Genomic DNA, 25,883 nt, shown 5'->3' on the forward strand with positions numbered 1-25,883 from the left:
AACAGTAGAAAACCAAAATTTCTCATTTCTTAAATTGAGTACAAAAAACCTTATATAAACTTACAGATGTCAGTGCAAACGTTCCCAACTCAAGGCAAGTAACTAACACCCCGCAGCAGTCAGGAGGGAAAACACCAGAACCGAGACTGGGCCCTAAGGCTCGGACTTTCCCACCCTGTCCTTCCCTGCGAGCCTCAGGAAATCCTGGAAGTCAGCAGTCGGTAATACCCTGCACAGATCACTGCACGGTGCTCACACGTCCAGCAGGCTGGGGATTCGCGTCCACAGCACGCTCTCCCCAGCCACCAAGTGACTGAGCTGCATGACTAGGGATTAAATCAAGAGATGCACAGGGTACAAACATATGCCAAGGAACAGTTAACTTGAATACAAGGTTGAACATTAGCAACAAGTTCTACAATCCAGTGCTGATATTGGATACAAGCTTCAAGGACAAATTTCTTTTCAAAGGCTTATTCCAGTATCATGAGGCTAGCATGAAGTGTGTACCTTTGCCAGGGCAAATTGATACTTCAAAATCAGCTCATGCAGCAGATGCCTGGCACCTGCTCAGTCCATCTAGATGCATTTGCAGAGGACAATGGAGGGGCCCAACTCGTCATACCCTCCTTGCTGATCCACATCTGCTGGAGGTGGACAGTGAGGCCAGAATGGAGCCGCCAATCCAGACTGAGTACTTGCGCTCAGGGGGAGCAATGGTCTTAATCTTCCTTGTGCTGGGTGCTAGGGCTGTGATCTCCTGCATCCTGTCGGCAGTGCCTGGATACATGGTGGTACCACCGGACAACACTGTGTTGGCATACAGGACCTTGCGGATGTCCACATCACACTTCATGATGGACTTGAAGGTGGTCTCATGGATGCCACAGGACTCCACGCCCAGGAAAGAAGGCTGGAAGAGCACCTCTGGACACCGGAACCGCTCATTGCCGATGGTGATCACCTGCCCATCAGGCAGCTCAATAGCTCTTCTCCAAGGAAGAGGACGGTGCAGCAGTGGCCATTTCCTGCTCAAAATACAGGGCAACGTAGCACAGCTTCTCCTTAATGTCACGCACGATTTCCCGCTCAGCCGTGGTGGTGAAGCCGTAGATCCACTCAGCCAGGATCTTTATGAGGTAGTCTGTCAGGTCCTGGGCAGCCAGGTCTGGATGCAAGATGGCGTGGGCACTGTATGTGTGACCCCGTCACCAGAGTCCATGACAATGCCAGTGGTGCGCCCAGATGCATACGGCGACAGCACTGCCTGAACGGTCACGTACATGGCTCGGGTATTGAAGGTTTCAAACATTATCTGCATCTTCTCTCTGTTAGCTTTGGGGTTCAGGGGGGCCTTGGTCAGAAGCACCGGGTGCTCCTCAGGGGCCACACGCAGTTCATTGTAGAAGGTGTGATGCCAGACCTTCTCCTTGTCATCCCAGTCGGTGACAATGCCATGCTCGATGGGGTACTTCAGGGCCAGGATACCCCTCTTGCTCTGGGCCTCGTCACCCACGTAGGAGTCTTTCTGGCCCATGCCCACCATAACACCCTGGTGTCGGGAGCGCCCGACGATGGACGGGAACACGGTCCTGGAGACATCGTCGCCAGCAAAGTGCGTGCCGGAGCCATTGCCAATGAGAGCAGCGATTTGTTCTTCCATTGCGATCAGCGAAGGCGGGAGACAGAGCAGTGAAAAGACACGCAGTGCGGTCCAGCGGTGGAGTGTGAGCAATCCACTAACCCTGATGGGCATCTAGGTGGGGTCAGTGTCTTGTCATTGTTCACAGTGCAGCAATGAACAGACATCTCTGTGGCTCTGTGTCTGTGTTGCTGAACTTACAGACTGCTTCCTGCTTTCACTCTGAGTATATTGAACTCTTGCTTACCCCAACCTCTCAGCCATCCTGGCGTTTCAGTTTCTTACACTGGCAGAATTTACCTCTGGGCTTGCCATGTTCTTCCTCCACCCCAGCTTTTTGAAGAAAACTTCCATTCCAAACCAATCTTCTTTCTTCCTTTTTTTTTTCTTTTTTCTTTGAGGGGGGGCAGTTTCAAGACAGGGTTTCTCTATAGCTTTGGAGCCTGTCCTGGAACTAGCTCTTGTGGACTAGGCTGGCCTCAAATTCACAGAGATCCGCCTGCCTCTGCCACCCCAGTGCTAGGATTAAAGGCGTGCGCCACCACTGCCAGGCTCCCAAGCCAGTTTTCTTTTTTGTTCTTTGTAACATTCATTAAAATCATGCATTTTGGGGCTGGAGAGATGGCTCGGTGATTGAGAGCCCTCTTGTGGCCTACAGGCATACATTTAGACAGAACACTATACATGATTGATAAATAAATAAATAAATAAATAAATAAATAAATAAATAAATAAATAAATATTACGTATTTCACTAGGTGTGGTGGCGCACGCCTTTAATCCCAGCATTTAGGAAGCAGAGGCGTCTGGATCTCTGTGAGTTTGAAGCCAGCCTTGTCTACATAATGAGTTCCAGGACATCCAGGGCTACATTATGATTACATATATATAAAATTATGTATAATAAATATACAATTATAGTTATGTAAATTATATATAATTCTTTGTTTCTCATTACTCATGAGGCATCATTTTTGCCTCAGCAGCCTATGAGTGCCATGGTTGATTTGTTCACCCCTGTCTATCAGTGCCTACCTAGTTCAGCGCCTGGCACGCAGCAAGCCTTCAGTGTTCAGGAAGGAATGGACGGCTCACTGCATGAAGCTCTCCTAGCTCTGGTTATGGCCATGCCATCTTCCTTATTCCATGTCTGAGCCGTGACTGAGGTCTAGACAAAAGCAGGAAGATAAAAGTAGAAACAGGTTTTGCTTCAGGTTCCAAATGCTAGGATACAGAACATCATGTCAAATCTCCAGGAAGCCGCATTGCCCCGAAGTCTTCCTTTGCACAGGTCCTAGGTTCCCTCCCAGAGAATCTTAAGGGACACAAGGAATCTTAGAGGAAACAGCTCTTTCCACACATCCTACAGGTGGACTAAATGGATGTAGCTTCTGTCTTTGTGACCGCAGCACATGGTGGGCTGGGAATCCGGAGACACGTGTCAGGCCCCGTGTGTCATCAGGCCCAGTGTGTGCTCTGTTGTGCACACATGTGCTGTCATAACTCGCCAGAACCACTTCTTGTTTCCATGCATAAAGTGAATGTTTCCACGAAGTTTTCTTGGAAACCTCCCCCGAAGCAACTCACCTCTTCAGATCATTTAAATGGTCAGCATAGGCAAGAGATAAATTTCAAACATTTCTGTTTGAAGTGGGAAAGCGGGGCCAGAATGCTCCTCTCCCAGGTGGGCAGGACAGCCCATTCCGTCTCTGTCCTGAAGGTTTGCCTATTTTGGTTGTGGCTACCAAAATCAGTAGTTAAAAGACAAAGAGAGGATGAGGCTTTGGGGACTGATAGATCTTATAGGTTTGTGCAGCAAGTGAGGCACGCGGCAGGCAACTCCTTTGTGCAAGGAGGAGGTTCCAGCATTTTAGAAAAGAAATGAGGGCCACGAGAGAGGAGCCCCAGAAGACCCACCCTCTGGTGATCTAGAAGAGAAGACTGTCACTCTTACCTCTCCAGTCCAGGCATTGCAGGGCGAAGAGTCACCCTCTAATCTGTACCTGCTCTACATTCGATTGGTTGCCAGACCCTGTGTGTGTGTATATGTGTGTGTGCACGCACGCGGGTGTATGGCTCATTGGGATCTCCCAGGAACCACTCTAGCAGGTCTTTGGATCTGACTCCAGGCAGGTGTGCTGAAGCTGCAGTCAGGGCCACCTGGCAGCTCCAGGTGCTGTGGGCATGCTGTCATGGAAACGTTGGCCTGGAGGTGGCAGTTTCCCAAAGCTAGGCAATTCAGTAGAGGGAAAGACGGGAAACACATACCCTTCAAGAGTGGTCTCTCTGATCCCCTCTGCAGTCCACAGAAGCCCAGGTGGGTGCTGGGAGAAAGTGGGAGGAGGAAGGTGAGAACTGAAGAAACACCGAACTGATCTGGGGCCGGAGTAAGGGAGTCCTCTCAAGAGTTGCTCACCGGGACGAGTCAGTCGACTGTGAAGAGTTGGCCTCTGGTCCCTAGCGGAGGGGCACACCCGGGAATTCACAGAGCCCATCTCTGCTCTAGCCAGGGATTTGAGGTTGCGGGGAAGGAAACTCACGGGGAGCCAAGGCAGCCTGGAGCAATTGCAGGGCACAAAGGCTGAATTTGTAGCCGTCTCCAAAGCCCCAGGGCAGTCCCCTCCACTACCGGTTCATTCTGGTGCTGCTGGTAGGGTGATTTATAGGGTAGCTCAGGCCTTCACCCTGGGTGACGGGCTATGTAGCTTCAGACTTACGTCAGTGACCAGGACTGGCTGTCCTTGGGCAAAATGCTTTTAGAGCTGCATTCTTCCACCTGTGAAATGTGGGTGTAGACAGCTTTTAGCCTCTCAGAGCTTAGGGCTGCAGACGAAGCTCAGGGACAGCCCACGGGTATGCTTTAATCTTCCTCTGCTCTACCAGGACATCCCGTGAAGCTCCCCGCATGTGATCTGAGGATGGCTGAGCCACAGGGCCAAGAGCTCACAGCTGAGTGCCTGTCTGCTGGAATCCCTTCAACAACACGTTCCACACTCCCAAAGTGCTGGACTGCTGTCACTCCTGCTCTGCTGCGTGGAGTGCTGGTCCACCTCAGCCTGGTAGCTCCAGCCCGGCGCCGCTTGCTCTGCCCACTCTGCCGTCAGCCCACCATGCTGGCTTCAGGGCAACCAGTCACTGACTTGCCTACAGACACTGCCATGTTGACCCTGCTCCGCCTAGAACCCCACCACATCATCCTCGAGGGCCACCAGCTCCGTCTCAAGGACCAACCCAAGAGCCGTTACTTACTGCGTCAGCCTCGGGTCTATACCCTGGACCTTGGCCTGGAACCTGGGAGTCAGACTGGAACCCCTCAGAACACTCCCCAGCCACTCCTCTCTCAGAGAGTGTACCCACAACCCTCACTTCCGGACCTTTGTCTACCTGATGGCTGTCATCCTCAGCGGCATCCTACTGCTCATCTTGTCCACCTTTTGGACTAAACAGTTCTTTTGGGGCATGGGGTGAGCACTCTGTTCCAGCACAAGGAATCGAGCCTTTCTTTGTGATTGCTGGAATGGGGGCCACCGAGCCTCCTCTGATGTTGCTTTCCTTGTAATACTGCCCATTTGAGCCCAGGGATTGGTTAGGCCATGTGTCTGCTTTGGAGAACAGAGATGGCCCGACATGAAAAGCCAAAGGGCTAGAGAGACCTGCAGGTGGACTGTGGGGTTATGGGGTATAGAGTTCTGTGGCCAAAGGGCTGGACAGCACGGTCCAGACATCTTTCACTGGGGCTGTGCTGAGCCGCTCATGCGTTGCTGACAGTTCTGGTGTTTCAACTTGTGGGCTAATGTGTTTGTCTCCTCTTTCAGCTTTCTCTGATTCTTGCCCCCATTCCCAGTAAAATTAGCCTGCATTCTTTAATTCATTGGTTTCTTCCTTCCACAACCATTTATTGGTCAGAGGCTGAGAGAGAAGAGACTGTTTGTTCCTGGGGTGGCAGGTGGCCCCCCATTGAAGGGAGGGCATGCGGGCTGGCTGGTGAGAGCCTGGGGCCTGAGAGGCCTCAGCTGCGCTTCAGCTGCACCTCAGGCTGAGCAGCCTGGGGCACAGGGGTGACCCTGCCTTCCGCCTCCATATGCCACCCAGGAATCAAGAATCTAAAATTTAGCCGGGCGATGGTGGCGCACGCCTTTAATCCCAGCACTCGGGAGGCAGAGGCAGGCGGATCTCTGTGAGTTCGAGATCAGCCTGGTCTACAAGAGCTAGTTCCAGGACAGGCTCCAAAACCACAGAGAAACCCTGTCTCGAAAAACAAAAAAACAAAAACAAAAAACAAAAACAAAAAAAATCTAAAATTTAGCCAGACCAGCTGCTGCTGGACAGACAGCCACACCATGTGTAACTGCTGCTTCTCTGGTTTGAACATGTTCTTCTGGCTCCAGGCTTTGAAGCAGTCCCACAATCAGGAGACATTTTACTTTTTTTGATTTATAGAATAAGCTGTCAGTTTTATTTGCTCTAAATATTTTCGCAGAAGTATCATTTATTTATAAATTCCTTAGGGGTCAAGGTACAAGATACTATAAAATAGTCAAGAGATAAATTCTACTTTGATTTAGTAATCCAGATAGTTTTCAGCTCCAATGCAGAGGAAAGTCCTCCATTACAAAACTGAGCCCAGCGCCCACGGCACTGAGCCCGCACCGAGGCTGAGGCTCACATCCCCCACTGACTTCATTTCTCTACATACTTTTGTTTAACTTTGTGGCAAGTAAGTTAGGCAACTATCTCACCATATTCTCTGAGCTAATTGGGACAGGGACAGAGGAGCTGGCAAAGGCCCAAGCAGGAATTTTCCCTCCTCCAGAGGCCCTGGTCCAAGGAAGCTTCATTGTGATGGAACTGACTCAGGCCAGGGTTACCCGGCTACCATTTTTAGGACGGTGACTCTTCTGAACCTAGTAAGTTTGTTAGAATGGACAGTATGTTTAGGGTGTTCACGCCTACGTTGCATTTATCAGTTCTAACCTTGGGGTAGAATTAGTCATGTTTGTGTCCCTGTGACAGTATTAGGAACAACTTGAGGGAGGTTGATTTGGGCTCGTGGTTTCAGAGGGACTTTGTTGATGCCTGCCACAGCACACCAGAAGGCAGAGGGCAGCTGGGAACAGGAGCTGGGATAATCGCTTTCGATGACTCCTCTGGTGGCCTGTCTGCAGGTCCTGGAGGTTTAATGGCACACAGCAGTGCTGGGGACATCTCTGAATCAAACCTAACTAGCAGTCTCGCCCACTTACAGGACATCTAGAGACATGGGAACATCTTTGGGTGTGCTGAGGTTAGGGACATAGACCTGGGCTGCCTGTTCTACACGACAGGATTCTTCAGAGTGATTTGTCAGCAGCATGTGTAAGGAAGAAAGGGGAAAATGCTGGCTACCCAGCAGCCAGGCTACACGTGCAGTCCTGGTCTTGTCGTATGGCCAACATTCTCCACATAACTAGGAAATCACTTCACACGGTCTCAAATGCTTCCACCACTTAGTAGCTGGATAATTTTGCAGGTCACTGTAGTCTGTTTTGCCCATGAAAAGGGAATATATGTCAGCAATCCTTTATTTATTTATTTAGATCAGGCTTTCTCTGTGTAGCACTGGCTGTGCTGGAACTCACGCTGTAGAGCAGGCTGGCCTCGAACTCACAGAGATCCACCTGCCTCTGCCTCCTGCCACCACCTGGCTCAGGGTCCACTCTTAAAATGGTTGAAGAAATGGCTACTGCTCCAGGCAGATACTTGCTCCGCCCAAGGCTTACACAGTACATTTTCAGCTCAAATGCTCTCGTGGAACAACCAAAAATTGTTGTCCTAGTCAGGTTTAAACTAGAGGAACCAAATCTTGGGGTGGCACAGCAGTCTCATCACTTTATAAACACTACAGGGAAATGAAGAAAAGGTACTCTTCATGGTCCACTATTAAGGGAAAACAAGAGGTTAAGGGTAAGCTCCAAATGAAGGTAGACCGAGATGCTTAGTTATAAAGAAAACACCTTTAGCTGTAATTGGAATCAGATTAAAATATGTTTAGCCTGGCATAGTGGGCATGCCTCTTTAATCCTTGCACTTGGGAGACAGATGCAGGTAGATCACTGAGTTTGAGCCTAGCCTGGCCTAATTAATACACCAAGTTCCAGGTTGGCCAGGGCTACACATAGTAAAAAACTTAAAAGTTAAAAAACAAAACAAAGACCTCAAAACATGTCTTGCATCTCTTACATATCCATAATCTGCAGAGGAGCAGGACCTAACAGGAAGCTGACAGAGCGCAGTACTGAATACTGGGAACACCAGTGCAATCCATGTAACTTTACTGCGGAGCCCAGACAGAGCTCACGGTAGTGCTTCCCAGGCCAACGACTCTATCCCTGCAATTCACAGACCCTGAGATACAGAGGCAAGAGCACGAAGTCTGAGGCCAATCTGACCTACAGAGCAAGACCTGAAGATGGTAGAAATTGTACAGTTCATACCTGAAACTACATTAGATCTCAAAACTAAAAAAGAGGACCTCTTTGGGGTTAAGATTCATAAAAGATGAACTAGAAAATAATCCTTTGAAAGATATTTTTACGGTAGGATTTTACTCTCAGCAAGTGTATAATAATAATAATAATAATAATAAAAGTTTGTTTGGAGCGCCCAAACATAGACTAGCGATTTGCCCCCATTTACTGTGACATGAAGTACCCTTTAATACATAAAGTACACCCTTTAAATAATCAACAGGAAGGAGGCTGTACCACAGACATCATGTTTGTTTCTAAAAACTCCTTTGAATATGGATACAATAGCCTTAGGAGGCCAAACTTCAAAGCAAAATGGAAGAGGTTTCCAGTCACAGTTCCGAGTCGCGGATGCAGTCAGCACCCTCGGGGAGCTCCACGGGAAGAGAGCAAACCATCTTTGCTGCAGTTCACTGCTTGACACCCCATTCTCAGGGGCGAGAGAGGAGCTTGTCCTCAGGCGCTGCTCGGCCCGCCTTATTAACTGGGGGATTCAAATGCAGTCGGCTATCTTCCTGCTGGGTCGCATGTAGTATGGAGCACAAACACGTTACAGAGAGCCGTGTTTCAAGCATTACAAACCCAGCTGTCAGGCCTGCAGCACATTTCTGTAAGGCCATCACTTGGAAGGCAGAGGCGGGAGGGTCACTTACAATGTGACCAAGTTTCAGGACAGTCAGGGCTAGAGAGACAGACCTGTCTCAAAATGTCAAATAAAAAAATTTTAAAAATGAAAGAATAGTCACAGTCCTGAGCATTGACAGAGGTGGGAGGGCATTCGAAAGCGATGAGTCGAGACAATGTCTACAAAGTTCATGGTAGAACCTGAGACGAGAATTGCTTTCTAATCATGAAGGATTTGCCATCACCTAGAGACCGGGCTACTCAGAGTGGGGCTGATGTGAAAATCCAATCCTACACATGGTATCTGGCAGAAAACATGATAGAACACAGCACAATTCTTCCCTCTGAGGAAATGGCGCCTTGGGGAGAGGACAAGGCCCGAGTCCTTCCATTGTCTTGCCTACTCTGCCATCCAGAGTTTGAAGGTCCTGTCATACGAGCAAGTGGCTATGAGTTGCCCATCAGAAGATATGTCTAGGCCCATTACTTTGCCCTCATGACCAGCCAAAGTCTTCAACGGGGACCAGCCTGGGTGGGTCCAGATCTTGGCTGTGTTATCATAGGCACCCGTGAGCAAGAAGTCTCCGTGGATAGCTGTGGGAGAAATAGAGCAAACATGAGAAATTTAAGCATTCAAAAAGATCTTAAAAACACAAAAGCACAAAGATCCGTCAAAACATATTAATTTGAAAGAAAGGTTATGTCTGCATTCAGATAAACCTAACACATAGATTCTACATTTCTAGGGGGTCTCCAAGGTAAGGGACAGTCATAAGGAGACTGAGAATACCCAATAATGGTATGAAGGCTATGTGATCCTTCTCTGGTGGACACCAGGCATTTACTGCCTGCCTGTCCATGGAGGACAAAATGAAACAGAGCCTTCACAGAAGTCTTTGCCTCAAGAAGCAAGTTTTGCCACAGTTTTGTCTATAGGTATGGCAGAGGGAGGTAATTAAAATTTGCTTAATAGAGGTTCCATGTCTAAGTCCAATGCCTGGGCATATATTCCACGAAGTATCTGGTGTTAAAGCTGAGACAAGAGCAAAGCTTACGCTCAAACTTGACACCGGTCACTAAATTCTGATGGGCAGGGATGGTGTAGACACAACGCCGCTGCCGAAGGTCCCACACTTTGCAGGTGTTGTCACCGCTGCCAGTTGCAATGTGGTAGCTGTGGGTCAGAAGTGTCGTAGTTAGAAACAAAGAGTACTGTCTGACCAGAACCTTCCCATTCACTGAATGTGCTTTACCCATTGGGGGAGAAATTTATCCCATAGATTTCTTTAAGGTGGCCTTCTAGGAACATAATGCACCGTCCTGTGCGCAGGTCCCAAACTCGACCAAATGCATCCAGTCCCCTGAAGAAACAACATATATGTGAATACTCAGAATCCAGTTCCACAGGGAAGCAGGGATGCCTAAGAGGTGAGACTACTGACCTGCCCATCCCCTTGCTTTGTGGAGGAAGTCTTACCCAGTGCCAGCCAAAGAGCCATCTTGATGGAAGGCAATGTCATACACACCCATGCTGTGGCCTTCCTGATGCAGGATCTCCTCTTGAGCTTCTAAATCCCACAAGCGCCATGAACGGTCATAACTTAAAAATAAATCAAAGAAATTATACCAATAATCAAGGAGCAAACCGATACAGTGTCTATATTCAAGGTACTATAAAGAACTGTAGCTTAGCTCAGGTTCCTCAAACTGTTCATTCAATCATATTAACAAGAAATTCCTTTCTGGCATAAACAATGCCTCACCATTCAAGCCTATGTCTTAAATGACAACTGGGAGAACAAGAACATTCTATACTTTGCTTTAGTGGCTATTTTTAAAAAAGAACTCCCTAGCTGGGCAGTGGTGGTGCACACCTTTAATCCTAGCACTTGGGAGGCAGAGGCAGGCTGATCTCTGAGTTCCGGACAGGCCCCAAAGCCAGAGAAATCCTGTCTCGAAAATCAAACCAAAACAAAAAAGAACTCCCTGGTTTAGGGTTAGGGGCTCAAGAGTAGGAGGGTAGGGCTTGCCTGATATGTGCAGGGCCCTGGGGTCAGTCACCAGCACAAACAAAAAACAAAATTCTTGAGAAACAGCCCAGCAAAGACTGCACTGTTCCCCTCCCCCAATTCCATTGTTATATCCTTTCGTCCACCAAGCAAGCATTTGTACATTTACTAGAGTCTCAACTGGATGTTGGTATAAAAAAATCTAGATAAACAAATAGAGCAGATACAGAATAGACCCAAATATTCATGAGTAGGGTTCACAAGGGTGCTACAGCAATTTTAATAGAAATCTTCAGTGATTTCTACATGGTGGTACAAATAGAGAAAAAATAAACTCAAGAAGGGCAAAGCAAAGAGTGGACCCCACACCAAAGAAGGCATGCACATGACTCACAAGCACATGGCAAAAGCTTGCAGCTGTCAGCAGGAACACTAACGTGAGGTGCCAGCTACAGTGGCTGAGACAGGAAACCTGACAGAGCTTCAGAACAGAGCAGCCAGAATCCAGCCCGTCCTTTACTCTGGGGAGCGGCCCCACTATGAAGCCCATGCTGGACTCAAACTTAAGGCCCTCCTGCTGAGACTTGGGACTGTAAAAGCATGTGGCACTGAACCCAGCTTGCCTGAATTTTTTAAAAAAAATATTTATTTATCTTATGTATATGGTGTTCTATCTGCAGGTACACCTGCATACCAGAAGAGGGCATCAAATCCCATTATAAATGGCTATGAGCCATTATGTGGTTGTTGGGAGTTGAACTCTGGAAGAGCTGTCAATGCTCTTAAGCGCTGAGCCATCTCTCTAGCCCTTGCCTGAATATTTTTATAAAGCTAAATATAAATCCACTCTATGAACTAGCATTTGTACTCCTAGGTATTTACCCAAGAGAAAGCAGAAAAAAAAAACATAAAAAGCTTCAATAAGGATATTTATAGCTAGGGACGAAGAGATGGTTCAGTGGTTAAGAGCATGGGCTACTCTCCCAGAGGACAAGGTCTGATTCCGAGCACCCAGCAAAAGTTCCCAACCTTGTATAACTCTAATTGTAGGGGATCCAATGGCCCTTTCTGGTCTCTGTGGGCACAAGGCACACAAGGCACACAAACATACATTAAAAGAAAAAAAAAAGTATTTATAGTAGCTTTATCTCAACTAGCCACAATCTAGAACAACACCCATGTGTCCACCAACAGGAGAATGCATAAACTGGCACAGACACAGAGCTGAGCTTAATGGCACAGATGGGTATAAACAGGCAGAATGAACAGATCAAGTCAGAGGCTGCTTTGGAAGGGGAGAGTAGGAAGGGGCGGTGCCGGTGTGGATCATAAGCGGTATACACTTGTCAAGGTTGACTTGTATAATAAAACAATCCATTCTATTGTATGTTACTTAAACCTCAAAGAAAAATATTTTTAATAGAACTAAGCCTCACTAAACTTACAGAACCAGAAAAAGAAGTCAACATGTTGGCACAAAGAAATCTTCTTTATTAGTGTTTCAAGATAGGGTTTCTGTGTAGCCCTGGCTGTCCCGAATTTGTTCAGTAGATAAAGCTGGCCTCAAACTCATAGAGATCACCTGTCTCTGCCTCCTGAGTGAGTGCTGGGATAAAAGGCATGAGCTACCACTGCCCAACTCTGCTTTATTTATTTTCTTAAGTCTTGCTATGTAGCCCAGTCTGGCCTCAAGGCTGTGATACTCTTGCTTTAGCTCGCTGAGTTTCACTATAATGTGCTGCACACTCAGTGAGATTTAAAGTAAATATACTCTGCCCGGACTATTTTTTGACTTTTTTCTGATTCTGACACTAAAGTTTGAGAATGTTTTAATTGAAGATCCTTGCTCTAAATATTTACCTGGCAGATAACTGAAAAGGATTATCAAAACCAACAGCTCGAACAAAGTGGACACTAATGTATGGCTTACCAGGTCGTGCCCAGGAAACGCCCTGACGGATGCCACATTACCCGAGCCACACGCACCGTATGGCCTTCAATATCTGCCACTGGTTCATCGCTGAAAGGCATAAAATACATATAGGGTTAGACACCTTGGCAGCCACGCACATAAAATACATATAGGGTTAGAGACCTTGGCGGCCACGTACAGCCCATTCAGTTTATTTGCTGCTGTGCAGATACACTCGCTGTCGCTTGTCCACAGAATCACCACGTATGCTCTACACTGTGCAGACAGGGCTGACAGCACCTGCACAAGGCTCTGTGCTGCCCTGTAACTGCACCTTTAATGCTTACAACCTTAGGGAAAACAAGAATATAAGCTACTTCTTAAGGCTCTGTGACCACAGGGCAAAGTGATCACTATCGCAATTCATTGTGTCACTAAATTCTCTACCGAGGATTAGAGAAACGTTCTTCAGAGCAATGGGCAGAACAGATTCACTGCATCAAAGTAGTGCATAAATTCAAAAAGGAAAACATACTTTGGTAGAGGTATGAATACTGAAATCAGTTTTGGTTCAATGGGTCCCAAATAATCTTACCTAACCCTTAGTCTGTTCAAAGATCCAAATAAAAAGAACTCCTAAGCTAGGAGGCCACTAATTTCTGCTACCTAGCAACAACAGAGAGGCTGGAACACCAGAGAGGAAATAAACATGAGCCCAAAGAGGGCAATTAGAAGGGAGCGCTGCCAATGAGCACACACAGACCCAAACAGTGCCCTATGGAGACAGCATTGCTAAATATTACAAAAGCCAATTAAAACTTGCCATGCTAGTTGCTGAGATCCTATCTGGCAAAGACTGCAGATGCTAATTAGTGCTTTGGAAAATTCTGAAATAAAACCTTGCCATGCTTTCTCTAGGAAAGAAAAATGAGCATTCAAATGTCTTTCAGATCGCAGTATGCTTCTAAAATTTTGAGAGGACTAGTAAAATCACCCACATGCCCACAAGAAAAGAAAATGCTGTAGTTGGAAAATACACCCCAGAGAGAGGATGACACCAGTGGCCTGTACTGCCAAACAAACCTCACTTGCCTCTCCTCTGTGGCTGTGTGCATAGATTCAGGAGCCTACAAAACTGCATTCCACCAATGCTAACATACCATGTAGGTTAACTTGGGTTGTTTTACAGTAACGGGAGCTGGGAATCAGTGACTACTATGCTAAATGCAAAAACTGAAGGCCAAAGCAAGCGAGGAAAGAAAACCCCAGCACACCTTCTGAGAACAGAAAAAGTCCATGAAAAGACATCTATTTTCAGTGAGTTTCCTGGACTCCTGGAGCATGTCTGGGGTTAAATGTCCCATTTTAAACCTAAGGGCTAGCCGACTGCCTGTCTACTTTAGGGATGGCACTGGGGACTGCATGATGGTAATAATCACCTGTCCAGACTCCAAAGCTTCACAGAACCATCAGCAGCACAAGAGGCCAAGTTGACATCCTTTTGGTCCAATGAGACAGTGGACTTAGGGTGGAATACAATTGCTCCTACATTTGTGTTATGGCCTAAAGAGATACAGGAGAGCAGAGTCAGAGGGTTCTTACACTAAGGAGTGTGAACAAACAGTATTAAAGTGATAGTCAACTACTAAAATAAGATTCTGTGCACTCGTGGCTGGCCTTGAATTTCCAAAGATCTATCTACTTCTGTCTCCTGAGTGTTGAGATTAAAGGTATGTGCCACCATGCCCAGCTATTTATTTTTTATTTTTAAGATTTAAGCTGGGTGGTGGTGGTGCACACCTTTAATCCCAGCACTCGGGAGGCAGAGATAGTAGGATCTCTGTGAGTTTGAAGCCACCCTGGTCTACACAGTGTGTTGTTCCAGGACAGGCTGAAAAGCTACAAAGAAACCCTGTCTCAAAAAACAAAACAAAAAGGTTTGAAAATTATGAATATGTGTGAGTATGTGCACACGAGTGGGTGCCTACTGAGGTCACTGGATCTCTTGGAGCCAGAATCACAGACAGCTGCAAGCCATCTGATGTGGGTTTAGGGCCTCTGTAAAGAATGTTTTTAGCTGCTGAATCATCTCTCCAGCCCCCGAAAGAATTGCTTTAAACAAATACTCAAATTGTATTTTTGTTTTTAATTGGGGGGTGGGGCAAAAAATGGCATAGTGGACTATATCTGTAATTCCAGCACTTGGGAGGCCAAAGCAGGAAAATACTGAATTGAAAGCCAGCCTGGGAAACAGAGTAAGATTCCACTCTCAAAAGACTAAACCAAATCAAAAAGCAAAACACAAAAAACTTTGTGTTTTTTAATTTAGATGCGGTAAAAGCCAATGTGGCTGGACAGGAGGACAGACTGCATGCATGTGAAGTCACTGTTTTCTAGTGTTGTGGGGAGAGAAAACCACACACATCTACTCAAATCAAAATGCAATGCATAGGCTGGAGAAATAACTCATCAGTTAAAGGACCTGAGTTAGGTTCCCAGAACCCACATCAGGTGGCTCCGTCATCCAGTCTCTGCTGGCACTTATATTTGTACACAGAGTACATACCCACGTGTATACACACAGAAGAGTAATGTGTACTGTATCTGAGTTCTTTAACAGTTTTCTGAGATAGTAACTCACCTCGAAGAGTGTGAAGGAGGCTGCAGTCAGGCACAGACCAGAGCTTGCAGAGCCCACTCCTACCAAACACAAAGGAAAGCACCTCAGCTAGGTTGGTCTGGGCAGGAAATGCACGTTCACAGTATCACTGAAAGACAGTTTTGTCTTGCCCCATACATTCGACAGTGGCCAACAGAAAAGCAAAGGCTTGTTGAAAAGAGGGCTATAGCAGCTCCTGGGAACCAGTGGCCTCCTCAGACTATCACGGCATGCAAGCTGCTATTCCAAATGTACAGGTCAACTTGCAAGGGAAGGGAGAAAAATTAAATTGGACCTGAAATCTGAGCAGTATTTTGCCATCTACCAAGTATTTTAGCCTTCGGCTTTCTCCTGAGCCAGAGCGTCACTTCTGCCTACTGTAGTTAGGGTTAAGTTTCTTCTTTCTCAGATAGCTATGATCCAGAAAAAAAGCAAAAATAGAGTAAACCAGGGCTCAGGAACTGGCTCACATACTCAATAAAGTGCTTGGCATGCAAACGCGAGGACCTGAGTCTAGGTTCCCAGCACTCATAGCTCAGCGTGTAATGTCCAGAGCCCCAACACTGGGATGGGCGCACGGACTGGTCAGTCTCGGGGAAGTGATAATTCCAATTCAGTAAGGGATCCTATTTCAAAATAAAGTGGAGAGCAATTGGGGAAGGAAGAAACATCCAGTCCTGGCCTCTGGCCTCCACATGCACACACACTTTGAACTGCACGTGCATGTGCCCACATGCACACACAACACACACCCTAGCACCCCAACTCTCCTGTATATGTGGTAATATGTACAAAGATAAGACTAATAATTAACACTTACCAAGTTCTTACCAAATGCATGACAAGTATTAGCTACTGTACCAACAGTACAGACAAAGGCACCGAGGCTCCCAAGGACTGCCTGCCTCAGTGAGACCACAGAACCAAGAGACCACAGCTGGACTAAGACGTGAAAATATATACTTGGTTTATAAAATTCCCCTATGAACTACTCCAAAACAGCAGAGGAAGAACGGATAGACATTACATGTCATGGATCTCTGGGGACCTTCAGGAGTAGTCAACACTCAAACAGAAGATCTGTGGAAGCCCAGAAGCGGGCAGAGCCATGACACCCGCCTCATGAGAAGCAGGAGAAGAGGACAGAGGAAAGATATCTGCGACAAAGACATTCTTTCAGAATCCATGCACAATTTAGGGAAATGTTACTGTAAAATGAAACTCACCAACAAGCTGTGGCTAGCATTTTAGAATCGGGACTAAAGTGGCAGTAGGAGATCGGCCGATCGTCTCCAATCTGACTGCAGAAATTATTCAAAGACTAAAAAACAGTAACAACAAAAAAGGTGATCACTTAAAAGGCTAAGCAAAAAAATGGAGATTGGGGATATGGGAGCAAGGAGGAGGCAGAAGTAACAACCTCTCAGTTTAATCCACCTCCAGATTTTTTATGCGTGGCTGTTGTTAGATGGCACTAATGTTGATGGAAGAATGGAAAGAACAGAATCAAGGCTTATCTGGAGGCACTTGTTTATCATAGCTTCATTATCCGCAGCACTCCCGCCCCCCAACCTTGGTAATCTTGGTTGTCCCGGAACTTTGTAAACCAGGCTGAACTCAATCTCACAGAGATCCACTGTCTTTCCCTCCTGAGTGCTGGGATGAAAGGTGTGAGCCACCACCGCCAGGAACCTCTTTAGCTTTATGTCAGCTAAACACAACAAAATCTACAGAGAAAAGCAGAGCACAGCTTTGACCTATTAGAAGAGAGCATCCAAGAGCAGAAAGAAGCACTGGTCTCCGTGAGCACAAAGCACAGAATGTCCTTGACACCACAGCTGTGGATGGGCCCAAACAATGTCTAGTAAGGTAAGGGACTGGACAGCAGCGAAGAGCGCCTTCCTTTGGGGCCCAAACAATGTCTAGTAAGGTAAGGGACTGGACAGCAGCGAAGAGCGCCTTCCTTTGGGGCCCAAACAATGTCTAGTAAGGTAAGGGACTGGACAGCAGCGAAGAGCGCCTTCCTTTGGGGCCCAAACAATGTCTAGTAAGGTAAGGGACTGGACAGCAGCGAAGAGCGCCTTCCTTTGGGGCCCAAACAATGTCTAGTAAGGTAAGGGACTGGACAGCAGCGAAGAGCGCCTTCCTTTGGGGCCCAAACAATGTCTAGTAAGGTAAGGGACTGGACAGCAGCGAAGAGCGCCTTCCTTACCCGGAGGGATTTGTGCAGCTCTTGCATCTGGGAGGTTCTGGTTGTCTCAGGAATCTCCTTATGGAGACGAGCCTCTTCCAAGCGTTTCATTGCTCTGTGAATCATAGACATCATCATTGAAGGAGCTACCAGAAAGGGTCTGTCCACTCTCTACTTCTAAACCCCACACAATTAACACTACCATCATAGAATCTATCCTCACCCGTGAAATGACAGACTCCTTTCTTCTGGACCTCTGCTTACCTGGGGAGTGAATAATTAGCAATCCACAGTCTGGCCACCTTTAGGCTATTTGGTCCTTCATGGTACCAGGTTTGTTGATACTAAAAAGGAAGGAACAGAAGAAACGTCAGGTCTGCACACACCCGCTCTCCCCACAGCCGATCTCAGCTGTAACTGACCACAAACAAAGTGAATTGGCTCAATAATAGAATGAAGCAGGCACATGTCCTTTTTATGTTTAACTGTGTTATGTGTCTATATTGGGGCTGTGTATGTGAATGCAGGTGCCATGGAGGCCAGAGGACCACAGCAGATTGCTTAGCAGCTGTGCACTGCTGGGATCTTGAAGATCAGCGCACACTCTGAAGGGCTGAGCTCTTTCCAGCCCCCTACTTTTTTTTTTCCTTTCCGAGACAGGGTTTCTGTGTGTAGCCTTGACTGACCTGGAACTAACTCTTGTAGACCAGGCTGGCCTCAAACTCACAGAGATCTGCCTGCCTCTGCATCCTGAGTGCTGGGATTAAAGGCGTGCGCCACCACCGCCTGGCAGTTTTTGGTTTCTTATTGAGTCCCATCAAGAGTACCTGGTGCCTTCATGAATGGAGAACTAACTTACATTGCCATTCAGTCATATAAGAATTACCAATTCTCGAGATCAACCATTCCCAGATGGCAGAACCTGTAGATGCCTCTCTCATCCTAGCAAAGCACAGCACTGGAAAGACCCAGTCTCCAATTTCTTCACACTTTACCTCTTCTTTTGATTTCTTAGATTTCTCATCATCTTTTTTAGTCTTTTTTAAGGCATCGGTTCCAACCACTGAGAGGATATTTCTTAACCTGTAACAAAAAAGGTCCGAAATCAATATGCATGAAGTGTCAAAAGTCAGTAGGACTCCAACACTGCTAGTGAGAGACGTGTCAAGATCCCTGAATGCCTGCAACCACTGGGAGCAATGAACTTTATCCATATTGTGTGTGTTTCCCGGCTCATATATTATTAGGGCAAAGTTTAGTTCATAAATTAGGCAAGGTAAAATGATAGTAACAAAAACCCAGATTTTTAAAATATGTTTACAGAGTCTGTTTTCTTTCTCACTCTCAAAATACGTTATTCTACTGCACAGATATAAGGATATAGCAGACAAAGAGATTTCAGTACATCACTCAGAAGGGTGTGCAATTTAAAATTTAAAAAGCATTTACTTCTGGCATTTTCCAAGTCAATATTTTTGGGCATCAGATGACTATGGATGAGAGGAAACAGGAAAAAGGCGGGACCGCAGCAAACAGGAAGGTGTCCACCCTTTATTCTGCCACCTCTCAGACCTCCGCCATTCTTCTTTATTTGAAGGCTCCTGAAATGCAGCTATTAGCAATTATTCTCTTCCACTTAGAGTTAACTGGCCTATACATGGCTGCCACTTAGTCTTTAAGGACAGCTGAAGCCACTAATGCCATGATGTGCAGGGCGCTGATTCGGGCTGGTATATGGAGTGACTAAGAATAGTTTCAAGTTGGGTATGGTGGTGCCTGCCTTTATTCTATTTTAGTAAATATACTTTCTTTAAGGGGGTGGTTTCAAGACAGGGTTTCTCTGTAGCTTTTTAGAGCCTGTACTAAAACTTGGTCTGTAGACCAGGCTGGCCTCAAACTCACAGAGAACTGCCTATTTGTCTCTGCATCCCGAGTGCTGGGATTAAAGGTGTGTGCCACCACCGTCTGGCCTACTTATTTTTACTGTATGAATATTTTACCTCCACGTATGTCTAATTGGCACCCATGTACCCAGTTCTTGTGGGGATTCTAAGAAGGTATCGGATTCCCTGGAACTAGACTTTGAGCCACCATGTAGTTGCTGGGAACTGAACCCAGGTTCTGCAAGAACAGCTAGTGTTCTTAACCACGGAGCCATCTCTCAGCCCCCAGTGCATGCCTTTTACTCCAGCACTCGGAAGGCAGAGGCAGGCGGGTCTCTGAATGGTCTACAGAGCGAGTCCCAGGACAGCCAGCGTCACAAAGAGAAACCTTGTCTCGGGGACTGTGGAAGGGAGAACAGTTCTAAAGGAACTAGGCTTGATGGCATAGACTTTTAACCCCAGCACTTGGAGGTAGAGGTAGGTGGGTCGTCCTGAATTCTAGGCTAGCCTGGTCTGCAAAGTGAGTTCCAGACCAGTCAGGGCCATACACTGAGCTCTTGTTACAATAAAATAAAAATTAAAAGCCAAGTGTGATGGTGAGCTCCAGGGCCGCCAAGGCTATAGAGCGAGACCCTGTCTCAAAGCAACAGCAACAAAACTAAAACTGAAGAATAGTTCTGAAAGGACTGCAGAGCACAGCACATCACACCAGATCTGGACAGTGGTGAGCAGGATGTGAAAGCAATATGGAAGAGAGTGGGGCAGACAGCAAGGAGGCCTTACAGAAGAGGTGTTGTCAAGTGCTTGTTCGGGCCAAAGAGTCAAAACACAAAAATGCCAGTTGAGGCAGAGGTTAAAGAAATGTAAAGGAAAACAGGCTGAGCTTAGCCCTGCAATGGCTCAGTGGAACACAGGAGGTCTGGTGATTGCCAAAGTCAGAATTCAAGTGGCGGCCCGTGCCCAGAGCTATTCATGGCACCCACAGGAGGGTGCGCAGCGAGAGGGCTAAGGCAGTGAGTGGGAGAGGAAGAACAAAGGGAGACAGCTGGACGTCAGTGTCACAGTAAGCCCAAGTCACTATGGCAGACAAGAGTTAAGGTCGTGGAAGTTGGGACACAGTGATCAAGAACAATACTTCGTATAATACAAAGCACTCGGCAGGTGAGAGAGACAAACAGCAAACACACAGCCAGGCTGGTGAGGAGGCTCAGCGTGTAACGGTGCCCACCGCCAAGCATGCTGCCTTGAGACAAATCGCTGGGACACATGGTAACAAAGTTGTTCTAGGACCCCACACTTGTGTGAAGGCACATACATGTCCACACACATACACAAATAAACAGGATTTTTAACACGTATCCTTTAAAAGGGCTTTGACAGAAATAACGGGGGCTTACTTCACAGGAGGAAGGCTTCTGTGAACAAATGGCACTTACGCTCTACAAGGTAAGAGAAAACCAAAAAATGAAATATTGTGTACCAGGGCCAGAGGATATGGCTCAGCAGTCAAGGAGTGCTTCCTGATCTTCCAGAGAAGCCAAGTTCGGTTCCCAGAATCCATGTAAGGCAGGTCACAACCGCCTCAGGGGATGGCACCCTCTTCTGAACTCCCAGGGTACCAGAACTCAGGTGCACATTCCCAGACACAGATGCATACAGAATTACTAATTAAAAACACATCTTAGAAAACAAAACAAAACCAAATCCCAGCATTTCAAACAACTTCATATTAGAGCAGGAAAAGGTTTGATAGGAAAGCTGGACCTTCTTTATAATCCATAACACTAGAACCTTGTAATTAAAAAAAAGTGTAACTATAAAGGACACCTTTCTCTTCGTTCAGCAGGGCCCTCTCCAAAAAGTGTGATAGGTTCTCCCAAGGCTCGAAGGCAAGCCTTGACCTCTGAGTCATCTGTGGAGACATTGATTTGCCGCGCTCTCTTTCTTCTTTCAAACTCTGCCAAGACTTCTGCCTGCCGCTCACTGATGTGCTCCTCAATTTCAAACACTTCCCCTATGAACAGGCAACACAGGCGAAAGAAACAATTAGAAATAACATCCAATCAGAGTCTGTGTGTTTTACAGTATAGCTTCTTACACTGGACGGAGGTGCCATAAGGTGTTAAGTGTGGGGCTCACAAAGAATTCAGCAATATTGAAAGGTTTCTGAGGTGCTAGTGTGACCAACACCTAATCCAAAATCAAATGAAAAACAAATTACAGTTGTTTTTGTCAGTGCACCTTTGCTGCAGTCTTGTTTCTGAGCACGTGCAACTCTGCAATGCAAGTCTGTCATGCTACACAACACTGAGGAACACTACCTCAAAGCCATTACCTGTTATGAATTGCAAAGTCTTTACAGTTATGGGGGACACATGGCTGTACATGCCTGTAATCTCAGCATATGGGAGGAGGCAAGAAGACCAGGGGACCAACGTCATACTTGACTACATAAACATATGAGTTTCAGGACAGCATGGGCCATACAGACCTTGTCAGAAAGAAAGGAAGGAAGAGCCGGGCAGTGGTGGCGCACGCCTTTAATTCCAGGGGGCAGAGGCAGAGGCAGGCAGATCTCTGTGAGTTTGAGGCCAGCCTGGTCTATAGGAGCTAGTTCCAGGACAGGAACCAAAGCTACAGAGACCCTGTCTCAAAAACAAACAAACAAACAAACAAACAAACAAAAAAATGAAGGAAGAAAGGGTCAATAACAACAAAAAAATTCACTATCTGAGTTGCTGATTTAAATTAAAAAAGAAAAAAAAATCAAAGTGCTATGAAAAACATTTAATATGTCCTGCCTTGCAATCTTAAATATTCAGCCAAGATTTACTCCTATTAATAAATAAGTATATCCATCTTATTAATATGCAAATTTCTTTGGTTTTCAATAAGTTGTAAAGTTGTAAGCATATAAAAGAATTAGCCTACCTAATCTAACTTTTTATAGTTCAGCATACTTAGCTCATTAAATGACACCAAATACATAAGCCAAAATGACGCTTTAAATTGAGAGCAGGAGAGCCAGGCTACTTCTTTCGTTCCTTTGGTTGTCTCGTTATACACTTAGAGAGAACAGAACATCCCCAAGCAAAGGAGTCAACCAGGCTTTTATTGAAAAGGTCCAACAGAAATATTGCTTAAGAACTGCCAAAGCTACCTGCTAAAGTAACACCACTCTAAGTGCATTCACACATTTACTGGTAAGACGAAATACTGGCCAGGAAAGACAAGACTTTGGGACCATAGCTTTGTGGACACTATAGTGACTAGTTTTAAAACCCAGAGTAAGCGCCCACATTTGGATGAAAGGAGGCGTATGGAAATAAAGGTCGCTTAGCGACAGTCAGAGTATTGTGTGTGCAGGGAAAGACACACACAACCCTTTCTGCATGGGAATCTTTTATTTCCTTAAAAAAAAAAAAAAAGGCTTAATTTTCTTATGTTCTAGGGATTGAACCCAGAATCTTACACACGTTAGGCAAGCACTCTATCCCAGTCCTGTGTTTTCTGTCTGTTTGTTTGAGATAGGACAGCCTCAAACTATGTAGCCTAGGATGCTCCTGACCTTGTGATTCTTCTGCCTCTAGTACCTGTGTGCTAGGGTAACAGGTGTGTGCCACCATGCCAGGCAAGCACCCCTAGCCCCAGACGAATTATCAAACTTTTCTTCACCTTTCTGTCCTAATTTCTTATGATAAATATGCATAACTTTATCTAATAATGTAAAACTTAAGCTGGGCATGGTGGCTCCCATCTGTTATCTAGCACGGCGGGCACGGCAGGAAGAGCACCACAACTTCTAGGCCAGTTTGAGCTACAGTGGAGAGCCTGTCTCATACACCAAAATGAATTAATACATGTCTTGACAGTAACATAAAGAGACAAACCTCAACAGTATACAAGTGGGAAATCAATTTACACATCATGGTATCATTTACAGAAGGAAAGAAAAGGCACATTTATAACTGCATGAAGCTCCTCCAATACATCCAATGCACAAGTGCTGGCATTACAGGTGCCGCGCACACTGCCTGGCTTAATAAACCCTTTAAAAGTAACTGTCCCCTTATACTAAAAAGATTATTTTAATCTAGATTAAAACAAAACAACCAAACAAAAAACTAGAAAACTGGGTGGTTTGATCCCAGTATTTAGAAAGCAGAGGCAGGTGAATCTGAGTCTGAGGCCAGCCTGGTCTAGGGTTACACACAGAAACACTGTCTTAAAAGACAAAAACACAAACAAACTAGAAAAGGGGAAATACTATAAACAGATTGAATTACACTCCAATGCCGGAACTAGGTTACATCTCCCGAAGACAAATACAACTGACGAACCCAAACGCTCACTGGTTTCAAAGATTACCAGTAATTTGTGTATGGGACTGTATGAAATATAAGAAATGCACGCATTGCCAAGAAGGCAAAGTTGCAGATTCAATGGTAAGAATCGAAGGGAAAGGTTGTATGTGTGCACATATGAGGAAGTCAGTCTGTCTCCTTAATGCTGGGATTACAAGAAGGTACCACCACATTCAGGTTTTAATTATTTTTATTTATGTATGTATTTTATATATGATGCGTTAACATCAAGTATGCCTGCACGCCAGAAGGCATCAGACTCCACTATAGATGATTATGAACTGCCATGTGGTTGCTGGGAATCGAACTCAGAACTCTGTAAGAGAAGCCAGTGCTCTTAACTGTTCAGCAATCTCTTCGGCCCCTTTTTTTGTTATTTTGTCTTTTTTATCTTCAGAGCAGAGGCCCAAGCCCAGGACCCCGTGCTTGCTAGGCAAGTGCTCTACCACTGAGCTAAATCTCCAAATCCTTTTCCAACACCCCCACCCCAAAACCAAACAAAATAACATGGGTTCTGGGGAATCAGTCGCAAGTTCTAACAGTTGCCCAGCAAACTTTCTGTCATCTGAACTAGCTCCCCAGGTCAAGAACCAAAGGTGCTGATCCTATGTGGTTTGGGAATGTGTTCATCAGAAAAACTGGCATCAAAGGTGCATAGTGGTGTACACCTGGTTCTAGTGCCTGGGAAGAGGCAGAGGGAGGCAGAGTTCAAAGGCAACTGATTAGCCAAAGGATGGGACTGTGTGGTTCAGTGGTGGAACACTTGCCTAGTATGCAAAAAACCCTGGGTCGGCGTCCCCTGCACTGTAAAATTAAATTTAAAAAAAAAAAAAAAAAAGAGGAAAGATGATTCAGTTTGTATATTTTTGGTTGAGACAGGGTTTCTCTGTAGCTTTGGAGCCTATACTGGAACTAGCTCTTGTGGCCCAGGCTGGCCTCGAACTCACAAAGACCCACCTGCTTCTGTCTTCCAAGTGCTGGGATTAAACGCATGCCCCACCACCACCCGGCCACAATTTGTATCTTACCAGAGGTTATATTAATATTCCCGGCTTCAATGCCTGCCTTGAGTCCTTCTTTCCCCAAAATCCCAGATTCTCCTTTGGCCAGGCGTTCCCTCTCTTTCTCTTCCAAGCTTCCATAATAGATATGTGGTTTCTTCACAACAGGAGCAACTAAATCATCAGGTGCTTTAGCTTTGGTTGCCTGTTAAATCAAAGACCCCGATTAAGGCTTAGTCCTAGTAAACCATGCTTCCCCAAAGCATGAAGCTAATGTTTTTTTGTTTTATTTCCTCCAAAAACTAAGGGACAAGGTGGGTATACATCAGGATTTTGTGTGAGTTTCGGTTCTCGTTAAGTGTGGCAAATACAACGAATCAATTTCTGTTTGAAGTATCTGGCTTGCTTTGGGACTCGTATACTTTATTTTATTGGAAAGGCAATCTTCGGTTTTACAAGAATAACTGCTCATCACTGGACAAATACTAAGCATAACCCAAACACAATCAGGGCGGTTTTAGGTGCACCAAGTCACAATGTTACTGGAATAACATTTCAAATACTTCCAGAGCCGATTAGAAGTTGGGAGGCCTCGTCCTAAGTACCGAGTTATACAGTTTAAGTCAAGACATGTCCCCATTTTTTAAGCACCATGCTTTGGAACAGTCATAAAGTGTTCACTGTTCGGGTCTGAAATAAGAGAGATGCAGAAAGCTGCAGCACACGAAGGCGTTTAGAAATCAGGAAAAGGCTGCCAAGCTCCGTACTACGGTTCCTCAGCCTTACTCCTCCGCCCTGACCCGCAAAGTAACGGCCCCTTCCCGTGGGGACCCCGCCCTTTCAGGGAGAGGATCGGCCTGAGCTGCGATCCGAAGCTCCGTACCGTGGAGGAGGCTCGAGAGGAGGCCATGCTTGGCTCCGGAGCCGCGAGGCCCTAGCCAAATCCGCGCTGTGCTTTTCAGACCGTCCACCGCGCGCCCAGCGAAGTGGAAGTGCGTCACTGGCCGGAAACGTATCAGGAGCGTACTCCCTGCTCTGGGAGTCGCGGAGAATCCTGGGCGTCGTAGTTGGCAAGCGTCGGCTGGCTTCGAG

The 25,883-nt window shown here is 46.2% G+C and overlaps 2 protein-coding genes and 1 pseudogene across 2 annotated transcripts; 1 reads left to right on the forward strand and 2 right to left on the reverse strand.

Annotated features, from left to right (window-relative positions):
• Positions 1-579: 579 nt before the first annotated feature.
• On the reverse strand, positions 580-1,663 carry LOC130884389 (actin, cytoplasmic 2-like; annotated as a pseudogene).
• A 2,897-nt stretch (positions 1,664-4,560) lies between these two features.
• On the forward strand, positions 4,561-5,110 carry Rnf183 (ring finger protein 183). Its single transcript, XM_057783514.1, is given in 4 exon segments — positions 4,561-4,597; positions 4,600-4,676; positions 4,678-4,964; positions 4,966-5,110. Coding segments are annotated over 4 exon segments (546 nt in total).
• Positions 5,111-7,134: 2,024 nt separating this feature from the next.
• Prpf4 (pre-mRNA processing factor 4) lies at positions 7,135-25,792 on the reverse strand. The gene is made up of 14 exons (XM_057784665.1): positions 25,675-25,792; positions 24,819-24,996; positions 21,254-21,440; positions 18,539-18,626; positions 17,808-17,887; positions 17,565-17,658; positions 16,579-16,673; positions 15,335-15,393; positions 14,133-14,256; positions 12,712-12,801; positions 10,250-10,372; positions 10,026-10,133; positions 9,828-9,946; positions 7,135-9,366 (listed from the first exon to the last, which is right to left on the reverse strand). The coding sequence occupies exons 1-14, from the start codon at positions 25,699-25,701 to the stop codon at positions 9,173-9,175; spliced, it is 1,566 nt and encodes a 521-aa protein (XP_057640648.1). The 5' UTR covers positions 25,702-25,792; the 3' UTR covers positions 7,135-9,172.
• Between the last annotated feature and the right edge of the window lie 91 nt (positions 25,793-25,883).

Source organism: Chionomys nivalis, chromosome 11, assembly GCF_950005125.1.
Source record: "Chionomys nivalis chromosome 11, mChiNiv1.1, whole genome shotgun sequence".
Lineage (NCBI taxonomy): Eukaryota > Metazoa > Chordata > Mammalia > Rodentia > Cricetidae > Chionomys > Chionomys nivalis.